At 34.4% G+C, this 23,783-nt stretch overlaps 2 protein-coding genes across 3 annotated transcripts in view; one reads left to right on the top strand and one right to left on the bottom strand.

Annotated features, from left to right (window-relative positions):
• Window positions 1–14,277, bottom strand: part of LOC113492326 (glycerol-3-phosphate acyltransferase 4) — a 31,600-nt gene extending 17,323 nt beyond the window's left edge. Inside the window, exons 1-2 of one of the 2 annotated variants that reach the window (XM_026869785.1) lie at window positions 14,096–14,277; window positions 1,377–1,503 (exon numbers count right to left, since the gene is read on the bottom strand). In XM_026869785.1, coding sequence (XP_026725586.1) covers window positions 1,377–1,503; window positions 14,096–14,248 — 280 coding nt within the window. In that variant the 5' untranslated portion in view covers window positions 14,249–14,277. The remainder of the gene's footprint in view (window positions 1–1,376; window positions 1,504–14,095) is intronic. The other variant, XM_026869784.1, reaches the window with a different exon arrangement.
• Window positions 14,278–14,708: 431 nt separating this feature from the next.
• LOC113492330 (ATP synthase subunit e, mitochondrial) lies at window positions 14,709–17,318 on the top strand. The gene is made up of 3 exons (XM_026869792.1): window positions 14,709–14,864; window positions 15,844–16,000; window positions 17,128–17,318. The coding sequence occupies exons 1-3, from the start codon at window positions 14,814–14,816 to the stop codon at window positions 17,169–17,171; spliced, it is 252 nt and encodes an 83-aa protein (XP_026725593.1). The 5' UTR covers window positions 14,709–14,813; the 3' UTR covers window positions 17,172–17,318.
• Window positions 17,319–23,783: the final 6,465 nt, after the last annotated feature.

The following is a 23,783-nucleotide window of genomic DNA, read 5'->3' as shown; positions in this document are numbered from 1 at the left end:
TAGAATAGGAACCGGTCAAGTGCGAGTCGGACTCGCGATACTGAGTGTTCCGTACACATAGGCTGAAGATAAACTAATCGATTGCACTTAGGAAGCGATGAAATAGGCGAGCTCTGAAATGTAATTTGACTTACAAAAAGTACTTAGTAGCTTATTTTGAATAAATTATTTTTTATTTCGATTGGGTGAATGAATTAATAATCGATATTTAACCTGGATCTTAATTGTTGGTTATGGCTGGCAACAAAAATACTTCATCTGTAAAAATTTCAACTGTATAGCTATCACGGTTTATGAGATACAATCTGGTTAACAACGGACGAATCCAGTGTTGCCAAGGCAACCCGCATAAGTTATTTACAGGATACCATTTAAAAAAAAAAACAACAAAAGTCTAAAATTGCGATCGCGTGAACTTTGGAACTAAATCTATAATAATTAGATAATTATAATCAGTACAAATAGTTATTATAATTAATGTTTTGGTAATTAAAAGTGCCCTGATAAGCGTTACACAGCCACTTATTAATTATTGCGATAGATTTCTATTTATAGAGATATTACAATGTATTATATAGTATATACTAGCTGACCCAGCAAACGTTGTTTTCCCGAATTTTTTTTTCTAGTTGTATGTATTTTTAATGACACATTATGAAAAAAATAAAAGCAAACAATTTCGTCCAAAAAATTTTTTTTTTATGTGAGCAACCCTTATCACTTAGGGGTATGAAAAATAGATGTTAGTCGATTCTCAGACCTACTGAATACGCATATAAAATTTGGTAAAAATCGGTTTAGCCGTTTCGGAGGAGTACGGTAACTAACATCGTGACACGGGAATTTTATATATTAGATTATTTACGTGACAATGTCAATAATAGGGTTGATGAAAGGGGCAAACAAAGTAAAAATCTATTTAGCCAGTCAGTTAGATCATACAAAACATATAAGACACGTATTTTAGTTTTTTTTTTAGCAACAATATGCTTTACAATTTAGGAGGGGGCTTGTGTCGTAATGGTTTAGTAAAATGCATACACAGAAGTGACGTCACGGATTCCATTATCTATAATTTAATAAATTCATGTTTGCGAAAAAAAATAAGATTCCATTATTATACATTAACCTATAAGATGAACATAAAAATACAACCAGATCTCGTTTTTTAAATCGTTTTTTTCAATTGAATTACATTGTTTTTTTTTTACCGCCACAGCATCAGGCATCTTTTTTATTGACTTAACTTTCAAAACAATTTCACCCTCAATCAGCCAACACGACCCGTTACAAGCCACTATTACTCTTATTTTAGTCAAGATTACCCCACACTAACTTTAGCCTAAATTACCCCATATAATTTTAGCCACTCTTACCGTTAACACCATTCTCCTTGATGATGGCCGACGGTGGCTTATCGTCGGGCACCGGTGGTACCTCCTCCTCGTCTGAACTGTCTGTCCTTTGTATTTTCTTTGCGACTTCAATGTGTTGTCTGCCATACTGTGGATTAAATGAAATTGAACCGATTAATTTTGGTATGGGGTAATTTGACTAAATATATGTTAATGAAGGAAACTTTTGGGGTAAGTTTGGCTACCTTACCCCGAACACATTTAGTTAACGAGAGCAACGAATAAATAGCCAGAATCACTTTAGTTAGTTTAGTTTTCGTTTTTTACCCGCCCGCTAAAAATCTAAATTGGTCCACGGGAACATAAAATCGGGATAAACACTATTCTATATATTAATCCTGGTTATAAACTATCTGTGCACCAAGTTTCGTCTAAATCGATTCAGTTGTTTTAGCGTGAAAGATTAACAAACATGTATACATACAAATTTTTGCGTTTGTAATATTATACTAGTACATATTTATATTATGTAAAAATTTCAAAAACTACTCAAAATCTTTGATATATAGACATATAATCGTACGAAACCAAAGTCTTCACATATAAGTCTTTTAAGATAATTAGCATAGTGAACTATGATAACCCAGCTTCAGAGTTTCTAATGACCAACCGGCGTAGAGAAACTCGCTAATATTACATCATACCTGTTAAATTTTGTGTTTGTATGTTTGTTTTCCAACGAATGGACTGTTTGGGGTTACGTACTCAAAGGGTAAAAACGGAACACTGCTAATAACGACTTAAAAAATGAGGAGTTTTGCAATTTTTCTATTTTTGTATGGCTGTCAAAAATTCGGTCTGGATGAATCGTTTTTGTTAATACTTTTTTCATTTAACTAGAAATAGCTGTCATTTGGTCCCAAAAAAATGATCGATTTAGATTCAATAGTTTCTTTTTGAAGTCATATGTACATTTTTTTGTTAAGAAAAACTTATTCACTTGTTTTATAAGCAACTTTATATCGTTTCAAATATGAAGTTGCTTATACAACTTAATACACCATATATGAAAACTAAATCGGAGTCAAATGAGTGCGAACCGGCTGTCAATCACCAAAATTAGTTCCATCGTTCATAACTCATTCATTCAAAGTCATTCAGAATGAAATAATTTGAACTAAAACCTCGTTATTTAAAAACTACGCGTCGTTTCACTCCGACATACTTATATGACCTTTGCTTGCAAGGTTACATGCGCACACGCATGCTGTAGACAGTTTTTTCATATAACTTTATTGTTTAGAATTGTAATGAGTTTTCTAGTATGTTTTGTGCGGGTTCGATTCCCGTTTAGTGGTTCCGTATTTGACATGTTAAATAAATAATTAATTTCAAAAATAGATCGTCCTTATTTTCGAGTAGAAATATTTTTTGCTTGTTTGCGTCCCGCTTGCAGTGAAAATGGTCTATGTTATTTTTACTTTGCCGAAGAAATTGGTCATCCATCAAACTCTTGACCGCAGTTACAATTGCTTAACCTCTTTTTTTAAGGATTTCTTACCTAGGTAGAACAAGCGGTAGGCTATTTGTTACTGCTTCCTCTCTCCTAAGATTTTGCTGTGCCCGACAGGGTCCATAATGGTTCTGTATTATTAGATTTTAAGACCTTAATGTACATTATGGAACGCAATAAATAATTGAGTATTGAGTATTGAGTATTGAGCGTCTGTGTGATCCATTAATACTAGTCCTGAGTCTGGATGTCTTTTTGCATATGACTTGAATGTTTGTGAAACACCCCGCAACAGAAGGATTAAATTCCTTAATGCGTAAATCGTTTATGTAAATCAAAAAATAACCTGATGCCGTCAGGTAACATAAAACAATAACAAATGATTAACAAATCAAAGTTTTTAAACTCATTCAAACGTCATAAATACCTCTCAATTTATGAATCACTGCACGTGGCGTGGCGACCTTTGTTTTGTTGTAATATAGTTAATTAAAAACTATAAACAAAACATAGTAAAGTATTTTATATCATGTACAAAGTCCAATAACTAGTATCGGTATGTTATTTACTGTTGACCTATGTATACTGTCCGTTTTTAGAAGCATCTTATGACGAGTAATATAGCTCCAATAAAATTATTATTTTCCCTTTTTTTTAACTATTCCCACATTAAGGTTTTTATCCTTGTATCGCGGGGGTTTCACAAACATACAAGTCACATGCACAAAGACACCCAGACTCAGGAGAAGCATTCGTGGATCACAGAAATGCTTAACCTATGCGGGGATCGAACCCACGGCACCTCACGTGGGAATGGAACTCAACCACTCGGAGGAAACAATGTCAGAAATACAGAATGTTCTTCTCGTCACTTTTTGACCAAATCGACGACCTGTCAAAAGATTATTCTTAAAGTGGACAGGGTGTAATACTTTAATGCGATAGTTTGTGACGTTGTCGTGTCCCTGGATCTACTAAAATGGATTTTGGAAAGTCTTTTATCAATGAAAACAGATGTTACTTTTAGAATTAGAATAAGTTTAGCCCAGTAAGTCCATTGAAATGTTAAAATTTTTAGGAATTATTATTATTTATTAATAAATTTTTTTCGATGTTTAGGGGGTTCAGTGTGAATCTAAAACCAAGATTATGTGTTTGCGCTTTTCCCACGGCCGCCACCTTGAAAATAGTTCCAATTGAAATTGTTTTTATTGATCAAAAAAATTGCTACCATTTTTAGTTGCAAATTAAATTATCTACGACTTTGGTTCAGAAACTTTTTGTCGTAGAACTATTACTTAAAAACCTAAACAAACGAAGTGTAGAATAACTTACCAAGTTAAGATAAGCAGGTAGTTTATATTTAAAACATTCTTTGCGACTTGCTCAAGTTATTACGTAATCTAACTTAACGATTAAGACATGCGGTTAATTTCTTAACACGTTACGTTAACTGGACTAGTGAGTACTATCAGAAGAAGTAATATAGACTCACATCGATCTCAATTTTAATTTCCACGTTTTTATACATTCACTTTTCTAGTTTCTTTGTTTTTCGTTCTGGTTCGCGGTTGGATATGCAAGCTTATCGGGAAGTGCCTCAAATTTGGCTGAAATTTTTCGGGGTAGCTTCAAACCCGATGACAATGCAATTTACAACTATATAAACATCTGATCCGATTTGATCAGATAATTCTACTTGAATAAAAACAAACTCAATTCAATCAAATAGCTCAGTCTGTTCGGGAGCTATGATGCCACAGACATACAGACATCTTAAGCTCACAACACCTCTCTTTTGCGTCGTAGGTTAAATGTAAACATGACTTAACATCCAATGTTAAGGCCGTCATAGTAAAAATAAACAACTATTTTAAGCAACACAAGGAGCGAATAGATACGTAAACATATTTTTATGATCTGCGTTTAACTCTGACTCATTCTGGCTTGCTATTCGGGTAATAAGAGTGAAGAGGACAAAACATTGTTTACAATGCACGATTAGCCGAGTGGTTGAGGTCACCACGCCAAACACACTGAGCGCGTCGTGTCGCGGGTTCGATCCCCGCGTCCATCCCCTTTTTAAACCACTCCCGCACTAACGAATTTAGTCATAGTATCGCGGGAGGGTCACAAACATTCAAGTCACATGCACACAGACACCAAGACTCAGAAAAAACATTAGTGGATCACACAAATTGAACTATTTCCAAAATAGGTTCAATATATCATCCCCGCAACGACACAAACTGACAAACTTCAATTAGAACATGACAAATAGACAATCATAGATAATCCAGAAGCGTGTTAGACGTATATTGTCTATGTGCTATCGTTGTGTCAAAGGTTAAATAGGCACGTGTTGGTGTGACCTGTATAAGGTCAGGCGCTAAGGAAACACATCTCAACATCGTCATTTAAAGATCATTAGAAATGAAACAATAGCTTAATGATTCTTAAGATTTATGAATATAAGAGAATATGTTAGAAAAAACATTAGATTACTGTCAAGTAGGATGCAAAATGGAGGACAATGACGTAATACATTTTCAATTTTATTTATTTACAATTTTACAGAGTTAAATATTTACAAGTCAAAAAACATTTTTTTTTTTAATTAAAGCATCAAAAAATTCATCGGCATCGCTGCCGGCTGGGAGTGTGCCCAAAAGGCTGGCAGCATTGCCATTCAATTGACTTAAAAACGGTGGTTTACGATGTTTTTCTTTTTAAGTTTGTTACCTCAGAACTTCGGGGCTCGAAGCTAAGCTATAAACGCATCACTGGTTAAGATATGCTTGACGCGATTGGTCCGTAGATTGGTGACCATCTTTGTCATAACGAGTTCCTCCGTGTTTCGGAAGACACGTTAAATTGTGGGTCCCGGCTGTTATTCCTACATCTTTGACAGTCGTTACATGTAGTCAGAAGCTTGAAAAGTCTGAAAACCAGTCTAACCAAGGGGTATCGACGCTAGATACCGTATCGTGTTGCCCAGGTAACTGGGTTGAGGAGGTCAGATAGGCAGTCGCTCCTTGTAAAACATTGGTACTTAGCTGAATCCGGTTAGACTGGTAGCCGACCCCAACATAGTTGGGAAAAGGCTAAGGGATGATGACCTCAGACATTCGGACTTGATGAACAGATTTTATTGGTTCGTTTTTTCATTTAACGTGAAATGCTGTCATTTTGGTACTACATAATTTCATCAAGTTTGGTTCAGTATTTTCCATTTGAAATCGGTTGGAGGATTTGTTGATATAAAAAGTCTGTTGGGCGACATAGTGACACTTTTTCTGACTTATTTATGTACAGTTTGACGATGACTGTAACACTTATATCACTGGTTTTAATTACTTAAATGACGTGATGTCAAAGACATTCCGTAGTTAAAAAACATGGGTGGGTTTAGTCAGTAAAAGTCTGACAAGGAACCTTCCGCTCAACCATAAATTGAAAGTACCGTGTGGAAATGACCGAATATATTTCGGTATGGAATTTTCAAGTATAGTTTTCCGTGACGTCATTATTCCATCAATTCGAAACTCTAACATATTAATTAGTTAATTAATTGCTCTAATTGGTTTCTAATTGGTTTTGATTCACAATATTTTTTTCAAAACTGGCATTTTACAACTATTTGTGGTATGGTATGAATAGCCGAGTGGCATAGCTCACCTATGACTTTGGTCGTCGTGTTGGGGCTTCAACAATATTCGACATAGGTACTTATCGTGATTTATATTTCTTCCCTATATTAAATTATTTACAAATTGGTTTATCTAAATATTTTTTGTAAAATGTGATGTGGAGACATTATATCAAATTAAGCTCTAAAGTTACCAACTGACTCAGACCCTGTTGGTCTAGTGGTTAGTGATCCTGACTGCTATACCGGAGGTTGTGAGTTCGATTCGCACCAAGGGCAAATGTTTGTGTGATGAGCACGATCATTTGTTCAGTGTCCGGGTGTAATTTATCTATATTACGAATGTATTTAGAAACATAAATATGTTTATCAGTTGTCTAGTACTCATGATACAAGCTTTGCTTAGTTTGAGACTAGATGGCGTTGTGTGATATTATTATTATAAAGGAATCATTTGTTTGTCTGCAAAAGCAAGTCACCTTTCAGTAACTCCAGCGGGACTCCATATCCGTAATTAAGCATTTAATTCCACATGAACTGTAAAAAATCCTAATGAACACACACACACACACACACATTTTGGTTAAATTCTAAGTATTAATACCTCCATATGTTGTTAATACATTATCGTAAGCTGGACTAATAAACATTAAATCTTTATCAATGACAATGTTGATACTGACACGTGACTAGTTTTCATCTGATAAAAAACATAAATAAATTTAATTCAGCATTAGCAATACGCAAACAAAAAGGGCCCCAAGATCTTAAAATATAGAGAATATTTTTTTGCCTGACACGTTCATAGCACGGTCATGGTGTGGTAAGGTGTAGTGGGCAGTCGCCTTTATGCGGATCAAGCGGTATTGGGACCCTTATGTAAAGGTTTTCTTCAAAAAGGCTAAAAAAGCATGGATAGTGGTGTCCACCACTGCGCCAAACCCACCATGCGACGTGTTCGTTTGATCCCCGTAGGACAAGCATGTGTGTGATCCACGTATGCTTGTCCTGAGTCTGGGTGTCTTTGAGCATGTGAGTTGTATGTTTGTGAAAACACCCGCGACACAAGGGTTAAATTCCTTAATGCGGGAGTCGTTTTTTAAAAATGAAAAAGATTTTTTTTTGTTACAAAAAAAATCTCTATAAATGGATGACTCTAGCAACTAATGCCTAACCTTGAAATTCATAAGCGGGAAAAGGTGATATCTGTAAAAACAATCAACTATCTAATAGCTAGCCATAACCGTTCATGAGATATACTCTGATGACGGACGGACCGACAGCCAAATGCTATTACGGCACCCTTAAAATATCTATTAATCAAACAGAGGTCAATAATATACGTAAATATTTATATCAAAAAGATACACACCTCTAAATATACCTAAATCGATTTTTTGATCAACTTAATCTTTAATGGAACTTCAGCGATTAGTATAAACAAATAATCTTAATCAATATGTTTTATTGTACAGGATCAATGAGGGTATTAAACTTATAAATCTAGATATGATAGGATGGGTAAACAAAATGGTGGAAAACCTAGGTCATCGCTCTGCTGAAACGAAAGAAACAACTGTCTTTAATAGAGCCCTAGATATTTTTCCGAAATTGAATTCGATAATTTGGCATTATAATTGTAAGAAGAAAAATAACCGACACCTTTTTTTTGTTTTCAAAGGAGCTGCAATGGAGGAGCTCGTGGCTAAGCTATAACCACAGAAGTGAAACGATCACAGGTTAAGCTATGCTTGACGCGGTTGATCCGTAGATGGGTGACCATCTTTGTCATAAGGAGTTTCTCCGTGTTTCGGAAGGCACGTTAAATTGTGGGTCCCGGCTGTTATTGTTACATCTTTGACAGTCGTTACAGGTAGTCAGAAGCTTGAAAAGTCTGACAGATCTATGTCATAACATAGATGTTCACCCATCTGACCCATCCACGGACCGACCGTATCAAGTGTAGCTTAACCTGTGATCTATCAACTTGTGCAGTTGTAGTGCAGCTACGTGATAATCAAACCTTATAATTAATCATGAGACAAATATAAAGTTTTATATTGCAGAGTATATTAGTTATCGCCTTTGACTATGTAAGGAATTATAATATATTTTCCTCAAACATATTGCTACAGAAAACTAAAATAGTAACTTTGAATATATCGCAAGAAGGTATTACTGGGATCACAACTATTTTAAAAAGTGATTTACAAAGCCTGTAAATACAAAATCCGATTTTGAAACCCCGACGGTAAAAACATTTAAATAACTCGACCGATTTTTATCAAACATATCTAAGACACATTCGCACATAATTAACCTTAATTTCAAAAACAAACTATATTGAAACTGCTCAATCCGTTTCCGAGCTATGATGCCTTAGAGTGTAGACAAACAGGCCGACATCGACAGACAGATAGAAAATCATGTCAAAATAAAAACACCTCTCTTTCTGAGTCAAAAAACGATAAAAACTACTATTCAAGATTTTACGTACAGCAATAACCGAGCAACACAGACAAAACCGCGGCGTGACAGCTAGTCGATAACGGCGTATAGCCACCAGGTACATACGTCACCCAATTCAACAGAAGCGAATGACGTCATCAAGTCGTTAGTCCACCGGTCTTTGCCCCGCGTTTTGTGTGACAAGGGCTAACTTTTCTTTGTTACCTATCTATATACTAATATATAAAGCTGAAGAGTTTGTTTGTTTGAACGCACTAATCTCAGGAACTACTTGTGGTACTACTTCTGGTTTAAATTGAAAAAATATGTTTGTGTTGAATAGACATTCATCGAGAAAAGTTTTCACGCTGCGACTAAAAGGAGCGAAGATACAATGAAAAATGAGGAAAAAAAACAGAGAAAATTATTTATCTTCGAGGGTTTCCGTTCAAAAATTCTCAACATATATCTTCTAACCACGCGGACGAAGTCGCGGGCAACAGCTTTTCTCTGATTCTCGGGTTTTATATATAAAACTAGATATTCTATCTAGATATATATGTATATATATATCTATATACTGCTACAGAAATATATATATATATATATTTGCCTCGAGAACGGCTGAACCGATATGGTTTATTCTTGGTCTTGAAATATTCGTAGAAGTCCAGGAAACTGTTTTAAAATATGGAATGATTGCAAAAAAAAATACATCAACTAGGCTAGGCCTTAGTTAGGCCATATTTTTTCATTTAATTACAATAATTTGTACACCGGAAATGAAAATAGAAGAATATGTGTTTGTTGTCAGAACTTCGTTTTGGATGAACCGATTTGATTGATTTTATCATTTAACGTGAAATTGCTGTCATTTGGTCCCACAAAAATTTCATAAATTTTGGCTCAGTACTTCTAATTCAAAGTGCACGTTTTTGTTGTTTTTGTGCGTACATCTAGTACTTAAATAATAATAAAACTACACAACATAGATATAAAGGCTTACCAAACAAGCTTCAAGCACAAATGTTTTATCAAACCGTCAAGCCACATGTATAAACGATCAAGCATGTTGGAGTCAAACAAGTTTAATCTAAAGGACTATTTTGAATGATCTCTCTTTGTTACCTTTTTAATCTTTTGTTTCCTTTAAAAGATAACGCATCTTTTGTTTTCGAGACAAATGACGAAGCGAATATTATTTTTGTAATTAGTTTTAGCATTGTCCCTATAGGAGTTAATTTGAATCGATGCCAAAATCAAGAAAATATTGTTCAATCCCTTCTAATATTATAAATGCGAAAGTAACTCTAGTCTGTCTGTGACGCTTTCACGTATAAACCACTGAACTGATTTTAATGAAATTTGGTACAGTGATAGAGTTGTCCTTGAGAATTATTTCATGGGATAGTTTTTATCCCGGACTTTTGAAGAGTTCTCTTGAAAACGCGATATAACCGACCTGGACGCGGGCGAAAAGCTAGTTCGTAATAAATACTAATATTCCTTTAAAAAAACGACCACTGCATTGAGGAATTTAATCCTTGTGTCGCGGAGGTTCTATAAACAATTTTCTAATGACATGCTTAAAAACGCATTACGCAGAAATCGAAGCCGGGACATGTCGCGCATAGTGGGTTTGGCGTGTTATCCTCAACTACTCGGCTATTCGTGACGTCGAAATAATTAAATCCGCGAGTAAAATTAATCTTATAGACTTCGTGGTGACCTTACGGTGCCATGTATCTGTATATAGAAGATGCAGGTTCGATCCCGTAAATCAAACAAGACACCACTGACAAATGGTGAAGGAAAAAATTAAGAGTAAACCTAGATTACAAATATTGAAATCTCAAATCGCCCGCAGTGAGGCAGCGTGGTGATCAATGCTCAAACCTTCCCTATATGGGTAGGGGCCTGTGCCCAGCAGTGGGACGTAAAATCACACAGCGAAATGTTGTTCGAATGTTTGTTACATTTTGTTTACATAATTCTAGTCAATAACAAGATAATATTTTGTTTTAGATGGCTTTTGCCTTATACCGGTTTCCTTTGCTTTGTAAACAACAAATAATCAACAGGGTGCACTAGTTGTGCCGCGCGGAGGCACTCGCTATTTATGAGATAAATAGCTATCGCCCGTGGGCCCACCTGCAATAAATCGTACATGATCCCACGGGTACATAAAATCGGGATAAAAATATGTGTTAATCCTGGTTATAAACTATCTCTGTGCCAAGTTAGCGCCATCTTATTCGGGGCCGTCCTCGTCACCGCTTAATGTTGGATGGCATAGCAGAACAGGTTTATAAATGTTTTTTGGCCATCAAATATCAAATAGGAACGATAAAGCTTGTGTTATTCCTGGAGGCCAGCGAACTCCTTAGCAATTTTGTCAAATTTTGTTTAGCTGTTTAGGGTATTAAGATGTGACAGATAAACAAACACCCTCGTTAAATGTCGCCTTTGGAATATTATTAAGATTATCTTGTATATCAATGGAAATTTCCCTAATTATTTTATTTACCCTACTAATTACATTATAAACATTGAGGCAAGTTCAACACAATTTACGTTTCATACAATTTGACACACATATTTGAAGTTATTTAAATATAGGTGAATAACCTTAAATTTTGTAATTCAGGTTTTCAGGTATAAAGAAATACAATGATACAGTCATCAACACAAGTAATTTTCAAATAAAAATCATTTTTATTTGATTTTACATATTTAATAAGATTTATTTATAGATAAGTTTTTTTTTGTATTCCGCATATGACAATGCCACAGTGAAAATTTGTATAAAAAGCTAATTTTAAATAACATAGGTAGGTTTATTTCGAAGTTAATGACGATTTGTAAGACTCTTGAAATCAAATATAAATACTAATTGCTGAGTACGAGATTTGGTTTGGTATCATTTTAAAATGATAATCTATATCTATTAGATGATTTTGGTTACAGTGCCCTGTGTTTTAAGATATCAGTCAGGGAAATATTATTCAGCACCTATTAATCTCTCATACCCCAATGAAATGGCAATCCGACGGTACCAGAGATATAAGGATGCTCCATTTCCAGAAGTCTGTAAATCTGTACTTGTTTATAGACTTTTGTTGATGACTGTACCATTGTATTATTTGTACAGAGATTACATTTAGTGATTAACAAACCAAGACAAACACTTTTAATCATGTTAAAATTTACATTTTATATAATTAGTGGTATGAGCACCCATCTACGGACCAACCGCGTCAAGCATAGCTTAACCTGTGCCTGTTAAGCTATGCTTGACGCGGTTGGTCCGTAGATGGGTGACCATCACCAAGATGATGGATAACAAGATGATTCATAACGAGTTCGTCCGTGTTTCGGAAGGCACGTTAAATTGTGGGTCCCGGCTGTTATTCCCACATCTTTGACAGTCATTACAGGTAGTCAGAAGCTTGAAAAGTCTGACAACCAGTCTAACTAAGGGGTATTGTGTTGTCTATAACTGGGTTGAGGAGGTTAGATATGCAGTCGTTCCCTGTAAAACACTGGTACTTAGCTGAAACCGGTTTGACTGGTAGCCGACCCCAACATAGTTGGAAAAAGTCTAGGCCGATGAATTAGTGGTATGAACAAAGACAACCCATTAGACAATATAGGAAGGACATTGTCACTGTCACATATAGGAAGGGTTTAGTCATAATCTTGTCTTATAGGGGCTAAAAAGCAAAATATAAAGGTTTGGAAGGAGATTGCGGACGCTTCTTGAAGTGGGATTGGTTAGGTAAAATGACCACAGTAAGTACTAACTAGCCTTGGATTGTATCTGCTATCTTGCATTTACAAACTTTAAAAGCACTGTTAGGCCATCACTACATATAAAGTTTATGTGCAGTGATGGCAACAATTATTTGATAAATGAATAATATTGTATTGATGGTCATGTTTCGATTGACAAAAAAGAATTGGAAAATCATAGTTATCATTCAATTTTGTTATCAAAAAAAACAAAATAGCATATTAACTAGAGGTGCCTATAGAAAATAATTTTAGATGAAAAAAATTTTTAAATTATATTTCATTTGGTTAACACACAATTAAATATAATGTATTACGTGGATAATTATTTTAATTATGCATGTCAAAAGTCAAAGCACTCATGATTGTAAGAATAGTTAAGATAATAATCATAATAAAAAATAATGTTTAAGTTTATGTTCCTTAATTTAGCCAGCGTGTCACACACAGAAAAACATGGCTTCTTATTTAAAAAAGATTTAAAAAATTGTTTCTTTTGATTCTGAGATTACTATCTACAACACAACAAACTTTATCTCATTGCTTAAATAAGTGTAAATCAAAAATGAAAATTCAATTGAAAACTAAAATACATTTTTTTAAATATTTCTCAAGGGATCAAAATTGATATAATGTTTTAAACATAATATTTTATCATTAGTAGATACAAAGCAAAAGACAATCAGGATACTGCCAATGACTATTTTTTTTTCAGGAATTTCTCATAGAACAAGGCATTTGATGTTGAACCTATTGATTTCTAATGCCACTGGAGTATAGGTGTGGACTACTTATCATTTTAGCACATGTGTTACAGAAAATTTGCATTCTTATGCCAACAGATATGTATGGTTTAGTCAATAACCTAGTATGATAGCTATAGTTACCGTTTCAAACATTTTTTCGAGATATTTTCGACAAAATTGTCATAAATAATTTATATTAGAGAAAAAAAAACGTTTGTTTATTCTTAACAATACACATGGCGGTTTTACTAACAAGTGTTTATGAGCCGGCTGTCGTAAAAATTAACTAAATCCGGTTGGATTTTTTATGTCACAGATCGAAATAGTAAATTATATGGCGATTAAGTACAATTTAATCCGATAATCTGTTAATATTGTAGATAAAGCAACACAGGTGAGTCATACGTAAGTGCTTAACTAAAAGGGCTAACCTATGAATATGAAAACTGAAAATGTATAAACCCGAAAAAACGAACTTAAATCTAAATCGCAAAAGAAAAAAAAAGTTTTTTTTTAATTGAAGTGTCATTACATACGCATTGTTGTTTTAGAAGTGCACTTTATTTTATTAATAATAAAAATATTGACATACCTCGAAAAGTTTCAACAGTATGTTCACATATAACCTCCTTACGCCTAAAGATTTTCCGATTGATGCGAGAAATATTATGCACAGTATTAAAAGTAAGAACGGCGTGTACAATATAGATATAGCGACGGACACGAACGACGTGACCAACGCCATTTTGAAGACTGATTGATTTAATTGAGTGATTTGATAACGAATGAGAAATCGCCGGGTGGTCATTCGTTCTTGGACTTGTCAACTGTCAAAATTACATTTCGTTATTGCGACGTATCTGTTAACTGGAATCGTGATGCGTAATAACGACTTAGCTAACAGGATTCGCTTATTAAAGTCATTGAAATTAGTATTTTATATGTTTTTGTGTTTTATTTATTCTTTTCAGCACGAAAATGAGCAAAAGTCTGAGAATAAGAAAGTTTTGAATTTAATCAGGGCATGTCGATAGTACGTTTCGTTATTGTACGCAACTTTTAATAATACTGCTTTTAACTATGAAAAGTAATTAATCAAATACTATTGTAAGTGCAATAAAATACACAGAAAATTTTACCGCGCTAAAGTTTTTTATTTAATATTTTTTGATCCCTCATGACAGAAAATGTAACCATAAATTTTGAGTTTGACAACCCCACCCAGTTCTAACCTCTACTTCAAAAGGAATCTTAGGATTTTTCAATAAATCCTACTTGGATTTTCGGGTCCTAAATACACATTAATCAAAATGTCTGACCTTCCTTTTGGACCCCCACAACGCGTGTCGCCACTCATCAGGGTAAGTAAATGTGAATTATAAAAAAATATATTTTGCATAAAACCTCTTATTATGTAACACAGTGTTTTACGACCAAAAATCTTAATTTGATTCAATTTTTTCACTTTTCAAGTAAATAGTATTTCAATACTTTGGTTCTAAGTACGATAGCGAGTGTTTTGTTTATCTAAGGAGGTCCTAAACCTTGTAACCTCCTTGTTTTTTTAGTTACGTACGTTGACATTGAAATCTTACCTTTTCGCTCAGATACCCAACAATTATTAACAAATTATGCTCGTAATTTCTTATTAACTCATTTCTTCTTATCATCTTACTAAAAACCAGTCATTTAAGACGCATTATAAATTATAAAACAGATGAATCATAACCCATGTCAAAACATCTGATTGACTTTAAGAACAAAAACATTCTTAATTTGAATTTTGAATTACTTAGTTCCTTATCTGAACTTATTTGTCTCCAAAGGAAGGATTTCTTTAAAAAAAAAAAAAACTGTATTTTTTCTGAACATCTGTTTTTCTTAGTAAACCCATGTAACAATTTATGTATATCATTTTTATAATAACTATCGTGAGACTGATTCATTATTAAAAAAAGAATAAGATTCCAATAAATTAAGATTCCTCCTTTATTGAAGTTATATTTTATAGTAAACATGATATACATATTAAATGATGTAACGGTTTACTCACGCGTATTTATCGGGATCGCCCGACTAGTTTCGGACCCAAGTGGAGTCCTTAATCATGAGCTGACGCGGCGGGATCGCGAGTCAAACTAAACTAGTCGGGCTACCCCGATAAATACGCGTGAGTAAACCGTTACATCATTTAATAATGAATCAGTCTCACGATAGTTATTATAAAAATATATGACATTTCCAATAGCTACACAAATATTATTTATAAATAAATATAAAGTGTGCACATTTAATCGCATAATAAATTATCTAACTCAACCCTTGTTTTCCACCTTCCAGTTCGGCCGCTGGTCCTTCCTCGGCGCCGGCATCCTATACGGAGCCTTCCACCAGAACAGGCTCTCCAAGAAGGAGACAAAGCTGCGTGAGATTGAGGCCAAGGAGAAGGTCATCAGGGACGAGAAGCTGAAGAAGGAGAAGGCGATTGCTGCTGCAGGTATGTTATCTAACCTACTATCTTGGTCTAATATATAAAATTCGTGCGAATGCCACTCGACCACGGAGGTCGCATGGCGTTCGCACGAATTTTATATCGCACCGGTTTCAAGGTGTCGCCAGCTCTGAGGTCCCGGGGTCAATGTAAAAATTCACATTTCTACATTATCTTGGGTCTGGGTGTTTGTGGTACCTTCGTTGTATCTAATTTCCATAACACAAGTGCTTTAGCAACTTACTTTGGGTTCAGAACAATGGACGTGATGTTGTCCACATTTATAAAAAATAAAAACTCGTGTCACGATGTTTAGTTACCGTACTGCTCCGAAATGGCTTCACCAATTTCTACCAAATTTGATATGCGTATTCAGTAGGTCTGAGACTTGGCTTACATCTATTTTTCATACCCGTAAGTGATAATGGTTGCTTACAATATTTTTATTTTTTGGCACGAAATTTTTTCTTTTTATTTTTTTATAATGTTTCATTCTACCAAATTGTTTTTGACGAAATTTTGCAACAATATAGTTTTTCCATCAGAATGACACATAGGCTACAATTTATAAAGATATTGTGTAGATTGACTAGAATATGATGATAAGTGTCAAGTAAATAGAAAAAATCTACCATCAGTGATCTATTCTGGTGTGTAGGTACACATAAGTCTTTGGTATAACATAAAGTAATCTGAAAAAAAAAAACACAAGATTCTGAACTAAATTACTTTTCCACGCGAACGAAGTCGCGGGTTCAACTAGTGATCTATAAATGCTTGGCCAATAGCATGAAAGGCTAATTTGATGTAAATATTTTGAAGACAATCAAAATATTTGAGAATATGATTTCAATTTTGGTTTGAGTATGCATGACGTTTAGTTAAGGACTTGATTATTAAAAAATAATTGCATTATATAATTGGTTTACAACGAAAACAGAACACTAACTTAAAAAGGATCTTAAATTTAAGGGACTAAGGTTGACATTTGCTCGTCTCTAATATCTCTATTCTAGTTATGCCATATTGTCCCTTAAATTTATACTTTTAAGGTTGATTTTTGCATAGCTCCGTTTCCACACATTTGTTGATTGTGTGAAATTATAAATTTTATATATTTTTTCTATTTTCAGCTGAAATCAAGGCTCTGGAGGAGATGGTTGCCCCCAAAAAGTGAACACCTGAGGACTAATACTAGTTTTAAGTAAATAGTGATCAACGCCATCTTGAAAAGGGTTGCCGGTTTAAAGAATTTGTGATTTTTTAAACTGGCAATGTTATTCCATCAGTAAATTATGATACGCAATATAGGTGATTATTATTATGGTTGTGTTTTATTTTTAGTTTTATATAAATCCTGATTACTTTTGATAAAACTACATCAGTATTAAAAAAATGGACGGCTCATCTAGTGGGTGCAACAGTGGTACTAGTAATATCTAAGTATCAAGTACCGATCCCGTTTTGGGATGGAAAGAATAGCTGCCAGGTTTTCTGGTATAAAATAAATGTTGTGGGCTTGGTGGAAATGCGGTAAAAGTGTCAAAATTAAGGAGGGGTCATATGTTCATTGCGTAATTCATAGATAACGCCATCTGTTGACGAAGTACGAAAACAATAATTCTCATGGGTAGTACTACTACTCGATACTAGATGGCGCTATTAGAGTGGTTTCACATCGCCGTGCAATTACAAAGGCGCTTGGTTCAAAATGTCAACAAGAGGCATCTTTTGAATTGATTGAATATAGTTAGCAAATTAATGCACCTTTATGATATTTCCATCGAACGCAAATATAACCGTCAATTTAGAGTGATTCCGTAACTCTTGGCATAATTTTAAATAGTATCAGGAAAATTTAAATTTCTACATTGTCTTGTAAATAAATAGATGTATACTTAGAGGCACCTATTATTAAAACTATAACGTTATAACATAGAAAAATGAGTCGGTAGCATTAACGGTTCGACATCTGGGCATTAATTTATGTCAACGACGCTATAGACAAAAGCCACGCCAGTCAGCAAAGATCGGTCGATATATTTTCGTTGTCACAAGAGTTCCTGTCTAACCGCGGACTATAACAAACTGGAAATCATTCCGGTGATTTTAGCCGGTAAGAGTCCTACGTACTACTAAGTAGTCCATACTCTTTCGCTAAGGGCGCAGGAAGTCCATGAGGAATTCCATTTTAACAAAACAAAAATTTTCTGACTTTATAAGTAAGAATGGACTGGACTGTTTCTAGAACAACGAATAAGGCGCTCATGCCTAACAATGAACAACGATAGGCTTAGTAAATTGAGTAAGTAATTAATAGACACTTTGGCATGTAAAAGTACCCTAATAATACAGAAATAGCACCGAAACTGCGTAAACATAAATTTAAATGCGTTTAAATTATGACTTTGCATTCCAAAAGTTTTAAAATGTCAGAGATTGCGCGGTAAGTAACGGATTTATTTCAATATTTATAACGAATTTAAAATCCTATTGTTTATTACCCTTTATTCAATAAATAAAGGCAAAGAATAATAGCTTGTAGATATGCAAACAATATGTTGCATATAAAATAATAATTCATTTCAAGTCGGATTATTTACAATATCTCTTGGGATGGTAGAATAATTCAAAATATTTTCATCGACTAACATTACGATTTTTATATCATACGCAAATCATATTTTTTTGTGTTATTATAATTTGTTATTATAAATAACTTAATGCATCACAAGCATTTTTTCATTTCCACAGATATTTGAAAATTACATAACTTTTTATCAGTAGCAAATGGCGGCAAAATGAGACACAGACATTGGCATTCAGCCAATGGCTACCGCCTGTGAATCTCACTATAATTTATTTACATTGCTCAATTAGATGTGTTTAAATACATTTTATTGCTACAAGTTGCATTTGAAAATAATAATAAACAAAATGGAAGTTAAAACAATTTTTCTTAAAATATCAAGTGTTAAAAGTAAATTCGAATTCTAAATGTCGGAAGGGAAAGATTATGAATGACTTTCTATTTTTTTTTACTTAGGCAATAATATGAGTCACTTTATTTATATATTAAAATTACTAAAAGACAGATAAAATACTAAAAACACGATTATATTTTTATGACATCCGCTTGCGTGGAATTTTACACAAGATTTGTAAATGCGTTAAAATAAGAAGTCGTAAAAGTCTTTTCCAGGTTCGTTCCCAGGTAAGAAAAAATCTATGTTATTAAAAAGTGAGAAAGATCTAGATCTTCGTGAACGTGTTTTATACGCTATATTGAAGTCACGTAGGACCAGGAAATAATGTAAGAAAATATAAATTCGTGGACCCAGGAATGTACAAGCATGGTGGTCAAAGCTCGTTGCTTTTAAAAAGAAAAGTCATTTTCCAACTGTCAAAGTTGAAAATAACAACCGGTACAATGGCTGACTAATTTATTGCCGCGCATTATTCGCGGAACTACTAAGTAGGTATTTTAGAGAACCGCAGTCATAGCGTATATAATATAATATAAGAAAAAATACTACTGGTTCCTAATAATAAAATCACCGCAAGAAAATTTGCAACACCTTGAGTTCTTCGTGACAACACGACAAATATTTCGTGTGGTAAATACTTTAAACTTTAAAAAAGTGCGCCATATGTCAGGCACAAGAAAATAACAACAAAAACATACATTCGACTTCTCCCAGAACTATTAGGGCTAACTTAGTGATATTTATAAGGCACAAAATGACAGCTTTTTTACATTAAATAAATAAAAGGAATCAACAAAATTCAGTCCGAAGTTCTAAGGTAACAAACAACGGACGAATTGAGAACCTCCACCTTGTTGAAGTCTGTTGAACATAGTACTTTTCCTATTTACCTAAGCTTCCAAAAACAGCTTTTTTAATTATCTAAACAAAGTAAGAATCAAAATATACAAATGTTGAGCAGTAAATGTCGTTACAGGTCGATATATTGTGTTTTAACGTGGCAGAAAACCATAAACGATTGATTAGACGCAGATGTTTCGACATTCAGCCTAGATGGTGATCCGTATTTTTTAGGTTATAAATACTTTCTTCATGTTTTCTATACGAGGAAAAATTTTGAACAAAATACAGACGAAATTCTTTTGCTAAATTTAATTAATCTTAAAAGCTAGTTGGGCTCAAAAATATCTAAGCAAATCGCTTAGGTGATACTAATTTAGATAACTATCACTAATTTTGATACCATTTTGTTAGCCATGTATGTCCGTAGCAACCGTTGCTTAATTTCGATCTCTATTTAAGTAATGTAGCGGCAACAGACACGTCTAGATGTTGTCACATCTGCAAAAATGACAACCGTGTAACTATCGCAGTTCATGATATGCAATTTGGTGATAGACAGAGGGGCAGAAAACGGTTCCTCAGTAATAGATAACTTTTTCCTGTTTCTTGGTAACGCACTAAGTGGCCCCGCAGTCTGCCCTTAGTGAACGAGGCCAATGCAGTTAGGTTTTACCTTTGCACTGCCTGTAGGCTTGTTAGGTATAGGTAAAAAAAAAGACGTCTGGGCGTCAACATCATTTTTTAGCACTATTACAAGATAGTTTCTTTTTACCTGGCCAAAAACCCAAATTACAAAAAGTCCAATACTTACATTGAATACTTGTGCCATTAAAACTGTGTTTTATTTAAAAAAAGGTACATCAGCATAACTGTCATTTATTTTATTAAAATATCTCTGAAACTGAAACTTTTTGATAACGTGTTATATATACGCAATAAATAAAATATCGTGTCAAGGCTATTTTTCGAGATTCCTATAAATTACTGCGCGAGCCGAGTGGTTGATGTCTACACGCCAAACCAGTGTGCAGTATGCGCGTCGTGTCGTGGGTTCAAGCATTTTCAAGCATGAGAGCAATAATAAAAAGATACTGTAATAGTTAAAATTAAGAACTGGCTATTTCAGGATGTTACAGGCTATAAAATTCGTTCGTCATCGATTTTTATTGACATTCCGTTTGATCGTAATCCGCCATTTTAAATTTACTTCTGTCTGTGGTTTTTCGCGCCATTGGGCTTTGTCCACAATGGTACTCCCGAGACGTCAAAAATACTTTTTTTATTCTAAACTTTGTATGCAGAAGTTTAATTATTATTTTACTGAAGGTTTAAAAATACGGAAATAAATGATCACAAGAATGATTTAAACAATGAAAAGATGTCATTATTATGCAATACTTAGCTTTAACTGGAAGAGTAGAAAAATGATCAAACTATAAGTATTATCTTGTTTCTAGAAACACTTTTTTATGTATTTGTGTTTGCATCAATTTCTTACCTGTGCTCAAAAGACTGCACGGATAGCGGAGATAGAGTCAAGACGGCAAAACCGGTGTGCCTGTCGTGATGCAGGTGCGATTCCAACACAGGACAAGCCATTTTTGTGATCCACGATTGCTTGTTCTGAGTCTAGGTGTCTTTGTGCATGTGACTTGAATGTTTGAGAGATCATAAAATTAAATCAACTACGTATATCGAAGTCCACTGCTGGACATAAGCCTTCGAGTTGCACCACAGCACTCGGTCCTCCGCGTGGCGAGCCAGCAACCTTTTCTAGGTCATCATTCCATCAGACTGGGGGCGCGACTGCGTTTGCCGATTCGTGATCTCGACTCAAGGTCTCAATCTCGATCCTGCTACAGACATGGCCTCTCTCTTCATGTCGGTCCCTCATATCTGAGGATCGTGGTTAGCATCAGGGCAACATTTAGCGCGTATGATCTGCCTCCATCGGTCTCGATCGAGCGCGTCTCTCACGAATTTGGAAGACAATGAGTCTTTTACTTGGTCGGTCCATCTGGTTGGCGAACGACCGCGTGATCGTCTGCCTTCCTTGTCCAGTGACATGGCCAGCCCACACAATAATAACATGGCTTCTGCGGATCCTGAGATTACCCTAAATTTACGTTTTTCCCACGTTTACACTCACTTTTGTTAGTTTGTTTGTCGTTCCGGTTGGATTTTTGTAACTCAATTTTGAGGCACTTCCCGATAAGCTAGCGGGCTGAAATTTTCAGGGTAGTTTCGAACCCGATGGTAATGCAATTTAAAACTATAAAAACAGCTGGACGAATTTTGATAAAATTTGAATGGAGCGACATTTAAAAACGTGGGTGCTTAGATTTTTTAAATCTATTAATTTTTAATAGTAAGTTAGTAGATAGGTATAGATAGTATCTTCACCTAAGATGAAAGAACATGTCAATTATCCTTATGACAGCTTACATAATCCAATATGGCGGACTACTGCACAAAATCAAAGCAAAAGCAAAATGGCGTCATACAATCACCTTTATTTCTAAATTGTTGATTTTGGCAGAAAACAGGGTGTAAATTGATTGATAGTCGATAAACAGTGTTGATATAACACCTGGCTGTTTATATTAAAACTATTGTGTCTGTAGTTTTTTGCCGTCTGTGTAATATTAGCGAAAGAAAAATAATGGTTTGAAAATGTTTTTATTGACTTCAAAAGTTAAATAAAGGCTCGGTTTCTAGAAATCTTATCAATATAATCTGTTGTCAAATCAAATGATCACGACTTTGATTTATTTATTGTGACAAAAGAAATCAATCTAAGTTTTTGACATTACATTTGACAGCCAAACTAATGCTTTTTTTTCTTGACTAGACTAGCATTTGGTTTTAACCTGTTCTAAATGTAACTTCATTATTTAGACTTCTGTCGATTGTTGGCGTTGCACTGGACATGACAAATATACCAGTTTTTGACTGGCTGAAGCCATCGGTTTGCCCCTTTAAAAATCTCTATAGATACACTTCTGCCGTAGATTAAAATAAATAAATAATCTTTATGTTTGCCGTTATCTCTATCAGGTGGCAACGATTATACAGGTTACCATCTCGTTGGTCTCATAACTCATTGGTCCGTCTTAGTAACCTTGCTTAGTGCAATGCAATGACAAATGCTGTATGCAAGATCTCAAATTGGAATATTTTTTTTTTGTTAAAACTAAGTGATTCTGTTCGTTAATCTATCAGTCAAATATTAGCAGCCGGCTCACGCCGAGACCGTGAGCGTAGTTCGCCGTCGCTTCACAATTTCAACAGTGCTGCATTTGGTGATAATGACGCAGCTGTTTTCTAGACACTAGATTGTAAACACTATCAGCTCTGCGCTTGAAAAAAAGGTCGTCAAACCATTTTGGTCCTCCTTATATGAGATCTCTTTTTGGTCATAGAGCAGTCTGCCGTCCAATCCAATCACAAGAAACTCACTCACACACACTCACTTGTGTCAAATTATTCTTTAAAAAACGCATCGATTAAACTTATTCCCGAACTTGGAGTAAATATTACAAACATTACATTTACAAAACGAGTTTTGATAATGTCAGCGCTAATATTTTTAACTCCTGAACATTAAAACATTGACGCACTCGGGAATAAAGCCCGCGTTTTATTTACGCGAGCATTTCTATCATAAAATGTTTGAGATGTTACATCATGAACACTATGTTTTGAATTGCAGACTTGAATAAATCTATAAAAAAAACATTTTTTATTAACGAAGGATAGGTTAGTAGTTAAGAAAATATTAATGTTTTCTTGCTTGCTCCAATTCAAATAGATGCAGCATCTTTCTATAGCTATAGGTATACCGCGTCGTTAATCGTTCGTCACCAGCTAAGTAAAATAAACATAAAAGAAACAGTATATAATAAAATGAGTACCGAATAGTTGGATTTTAAATAATCTTCAATGAACTAATTGTTTTT

The sequence above is a fragment of the Trichoplusia ni genome, chromosome 3 (assembly GCF_003590095.1).
Source record: "Trichoplusia ni isolate ovarian cell line Hi5 chromosome 3, tn1, whole genome shotgun sequence".
In the NCBI taxonomy this organism is placed as follows: Eukaryota; Metazoa; Arthropoda; class Insecta; order Lepidoptera; family Noctuidae; genus Trichoplusia; species Trichoplusia ni.
The sequence above is the reverse complement of the archived record's forward strand: the minus strand, read 5'-3'. Positions and strand labels throughout refer to the sequence as shown.

What these genes read in the sequence shown, in the direction of transcription:
- LOC113492330 (XM_026869792.1), top strand. Translation starts at nt 14,814, where the DNA reads ATGTCTGACCTTCCTTTTGGACCCCCACAACGCGTGTCGCCACTCATC. An exon ending in GCGTGTCGCCACTCATCAGG is followed by an intron (nt 14,865 to 15,843) that starts GTAAGTAAATGT and finishes TCCACCTTCCAG; the next exon opens with TTCGGCCGCTGGTCCTTCCT. An exon ending in GAAGGCGATTGCTGCTGCAG is followed by an intron (nt 16,001 to 17,127) that starts GTATGTTATCTA and finishes TTCTATTTTCAG; the next exon opens with CTGAAATCAAGGCTCTGGAG.